Below are 3,801 nucleotides of genomic sequence, written 5' to 3'. Positions count from 1 at the left end.
GGCGGCCCCGGAGGGCTCCGTAACGCGGGGGGATACGCGTGGCCGCTGGCGTTTTGCGTTTGCCGCTCGTTACCGAGCTGAGAGCTGTCATTTGTCGTCTGCGCTGAGTGTGATGCGATTCTCAGGTACGTTCGGATGAGTGGTGCTTCTTGCTGTTCGGCACCGAGCCCGGGATGATGCTGTTTTCTTTGCCTCGTGGTTACCCGGCTTCTAAAACGCACGTGTTAACCTGGCTGCTGCTCTTTTAGGGCTTTAAAAATGGGGAACACGAGCAGCGAGCGAGCCGGGCTGGAACGGCACGGGCACAAAGCATCCCGGGCTGATGGTGCGGGAGGAGCCGGCGGCACCAAGGATGGGGACAGACCGAAGATCTTAATGGACAGTCCCGAAGATGCGGACTTGTTCCATTCGGAGGAGATGAAGGTAGGGCTGCCGCTTGCCTTCGGATGCCTTGGGAACGCTGGGACAGCCTCACGGCTTTACCCGTTTAACCGCAGTGCCCCGTCTTCCTTCCCATCCTTAATGCTCTTGCAGTCACCCGTGTTGTTTCATCTGTCTGTTATTTTTCATGTTAGAAGATCCCTTAGATGCTTTTTTTGCTCATTGTGAGGGGGATCACTGGAAACTTCTTGCTATGTTTTGTGTTTCGTGAGGATACCTAACAGTGCATTGCAGAGCTGTGTCCTGTAACTTTGCTGTAACCTTTCTGGATCTAACCACAAGTTTTGTGCCTATCCCAGTCTCACTGCTTCTTAAGTGTATTTCCTCTTAATTATTCTTTTCCTCACCGTGTATTTTGAAAGCTTTCATGTGCTCGAGTCATTTCTTTTGTATGTTACCATCCATTCTTTCTATAAATTTGGAAGGCTTTAGCATCTTTGCAGAATGCTTGCTAATGAATGGCATCTAGAAAGTCTAATTTTACTGGGCCTTATGAAATTGCACCTGAGCAGACAGACTTAAATGGAGTGAAATGCAAGCTGTCTAAGGTTGCAAAGAGGGAACTTGTATTGATCAGGATGTTGTGCTCGTAGGCGCCGTTGGATAAAGAAGAGTTTCTGGCTTGGCAACAGGATCTGGAAGTGAGTGATAAAACCCCCACTCAAGCTCGACCAACAGTCTTTCGCTGGACCGGAGGAGGCAAAGAAGTGTATTTATCTGGGTCCTTCAACAACTGGAGTAAAATTCCTTTGACGAGGAGGTAACACACTTCTGCAGTGTCAGTGATGTCTAGGAATGCTTAGAGCAATGGGAAAAGTGCTTAGCTGATACCTGTATCAGATTGTGCCTTAAGGCACTGCTTGGCAGCTGCTCTCCTTCAGCTCCCCAAGACTGAGTTTCTTTTGGTTTTTCTTTTTTGACTTTTGGATGGTTGGGAATGAAAGTTGGGTTGTGTGGCAGTGCCCTGAAAAAAAGCAGGTTCATCTGCAACCAGGTTTGGTGCTGTAGGGGAGGAGATATCTGAGCTGTTTAGAGGCTGTTTGGGAATGGCATCTGCTGAAGCATCAGAGTTCATTGTGCTCCTTGCTTCAGAAGAAGTGAAGAGATGCAGTGGCATCGATGGCCTGTTTGAGTTTGTATGGGAACTGTTGAGTCCCAGCCCGAACTGAGCACCTGGGGAAAAGACCCAGTCAGGCCTGGGAGCACAGGTGAAGGCAATTACCTGTGTGATGGGAAGAGGTGGAGCCTGGCTGTGCCTCTCTTAGACCTCATTTAAGGGCTGACTGCCACTGGGGAAGGATCTCCGGTTGCATTTTAAAGTTTTTGCATGCTAAGGGGGTTGTGTCTGTGCTTCAACATTTGTCACAGTGTATAGGCTGGTTCACTTCTCAGGGTATTTCAGGGATGACTGTTTGTCTTCAATTCCAGTCACAACAACTTTGTGGCAATCCTGGACCTGCCAGAAGGAGAGCACCAGTACAAGTTCTTTGTGGATGGGCAGTGGACACATGATCCTTCAGAGGTAGTATTTTCTTCAGTGCACTGTATTTCTTCCCTGAGGTATGTGAAGAGAAGAAACTGGTTGATTTCTGTACCAGTAGATGGTTTTTGTTTATTAACGATAGAAACAGATGAAGCTGGTGAGAGACATAGTGATCCCTGCAGGTGATGCCATCAGGCTGGTAGTCCCCAAGGACAGGAGGCTGTGTAACAAATGGGTGTTGAGATCTGTTGGGTCTTCATTTTAAAGAGATCGTGAAATTTTCTTGCTTGGTGTCAAACTGTCTTGTAAAGCATTACAGCATTGCTGGCAGCCCAAATCTCCCTGTGCTGTGCATGCTGTCTGTGCCCAAGTCACGTGGACTTAGTGTGCTCAATTGACACCAGACCCTCCTAAATACTGCACCAGTCCCTTAACTGAACAGTAACTGCAGTGGTCACTTTGTTCCCTATCTGGTAACCAGCCTGTTTTAAAAGCAAAGTATCTCATTTGTGCTAACTGCATAGTTTTGAGAATCCTAATAGTCTGCAAGTTTTTATTTTGGCTTCTGTATCTTTTCTCTTCCCAGCCTGTTGTAACCAGCCAGCTGGGTACTGTCAACAACATCATCCAGGTGAAGAAAACTGACTTTGAAGTGTTTGATGCTTTGATGGTGGACTCCCAGAAGTGTTCAGACATGTCTGGTATGAGCTTGTTAGTAGTTTGTATCACGTTTTTTAAAGCTGTTAAAACTTTCACCTTCCTTTATGCCTGGAGTTAGAGCCTGTATAAATTGATCTCCCTTTGTGTCAGGCTCTCAGGCATCACAAATGCAAAGAGGAAGAAAGTGGAAGTGTCTCTTTACACCTTTTCCATGTGTGTATGTGATTTTGGTCCTTCTTTCGGAGGTAACACTCTGACACAGTGTTTGATATTGTTTGCTGCAGAAGTGCCTGGCAGGGAAGGTCAGGGAAGGTCTGGAGTGCAGTAGGCACTCAGCCTCCCAAACCTGCACAGCTCGTGTGAAGGCAGGCAGACTTTGGGTATCTTAAATCACTTATTGGGCAGTGACTGATCCTGTGGTTTTGCATCTGCTGCTGCAGCTCGTGCTTTTAGTAGCCATGCATTTCTTTTGGCCTCGTGTTCCTGGATATGAGAATCGACCTGGAGCACTGGAAGACATAGGTATAAAGAGCAGATATTTACTCTTAAATATTTCACATCTCTCTGACAGAGTTGTCAAGTTCTCCTCCAGGACCATACCACCAGGAGCCCTATGTCTGTAAGGCAGAGGAGCGCTTTAAATCTCCACCCATTCTTCCCCCACACCTGCTGCAGGTCATCCTGAACAAGGACACGGGCATTTCTGTGAGTACCTCAGTCTGTCTGCTGAGTAAGGGCCGTAAGTAAGAGTGTGAATGGATGGGGAAAAACTGGGGTGCAGACAGAGCTCTCAAGGAAGAGCCTTAGAATAGATGCTACACTGGAAAATTGCCTATTTAACACAGTTCTATGGATCCAGATGGATCTATCTGAAGCAATTTTGCTAACTTGACTCTTATTCAAAATTTGAAAAGAGAACTGGATTGCTGTTTTACAGCCAGAAATCCCAATCTTTGAACTACAACATTTAAAAGGTCAGAAGCACATAAAGAAGCAACTGAGATCTGTTCCATGGTGGCAGTGAGGATACAGAGTTTCACGCTGGGGGGATCTTGATTTGTTTTGAAACTCTGTGTTTGCTGGCGGGTCGTGTGTACGAAGCAGCATGATGTATGTGAGCATGCAGCTTGTTGCAGATGGTGTTTATCACCCATGAGCTATGAGAAGTAAACTGTGAGTTCTGTTGTTTTCACGCTGTCTCTCATTCTTTTTTTTTT

General features: G+C 46.6%; 1 protein-coding gene across 1 annotated transcript; it reads left to right on the top strand.

Moving 5' to 3' along the window:
* PRKAB1 (protein kinase AMP-activated non-catalytic subunit beta 1) lies at positions 1-3,346 on the top strand. The gene is made up of 6 exons (XM_010720464.3): positions 1-125; positions 249-423; positions 1,035-1,201; positions 1,870-1,963; positions 2,511-2,625; positions 3,156-3,346. Exons 2-6 carry the CDS (start codon positions 259-261, stop codon positions 3,329-3,331), a joined length of 717 nt encoding a protein of 238 aa, XP_010718766.1. The 5' UTR covers positions 1-125; positions 249-258; the 3' UTR covers positions 3,332-3,346.
* Positions 3,347-3,801: the final 455 nt, after the last annotated feature.

The sequence above is a fragment of the Meleagris gallopavo genome, chromosome 17 (genome assembly GCF_000146605.3).
Source record: "Meleagris gallopavo isolate NT-WF06-2002-E0010 breed Aviagen turkey brand Nicholas breeding stock chromosome 17, Turkey_5.1, whole genome shotgun sequence".
In the NCBI taxonomy this organism is placed as follows: Eukaryota; Metazoa; Chordata; class Aves; order Galliformes; family Phasianidae; genus Meleagris; species Meleagris gallopavo.
Note: the sequence above shows the minus strand (reverse complement) of the source record. Positions and strands in the feature narration are given on the sequence as shown.

What these genes read in the sequence shown, in the direction of transcription:
- PRKAB1 (XM_010720464.3), top strand. Translation starts at nt 259, where the DNA reads ATGGGGAACACGAGCAGCGAGCGAGCCGGGCTGGAACGGCACGGGCAC. An exon ending in GGACACATGATCCTTCAGAG is followed by an intron (nt 1,964 to 2,510) that starts GTAGTATTTTCT and finishes TTCTCTTCCCAG; the next exon opens with CCTGTTGTAACCAGCCAGCT. An exon ending in GAAGTGTTCAGACATGTCTG is followed by an intron (nt 2,626 to 3,155) that starts GTATGAGCTTGT and finishes TCTCTCTGACAG; the next exon opens with AGTTGTCAAGTTCTCCTCCA.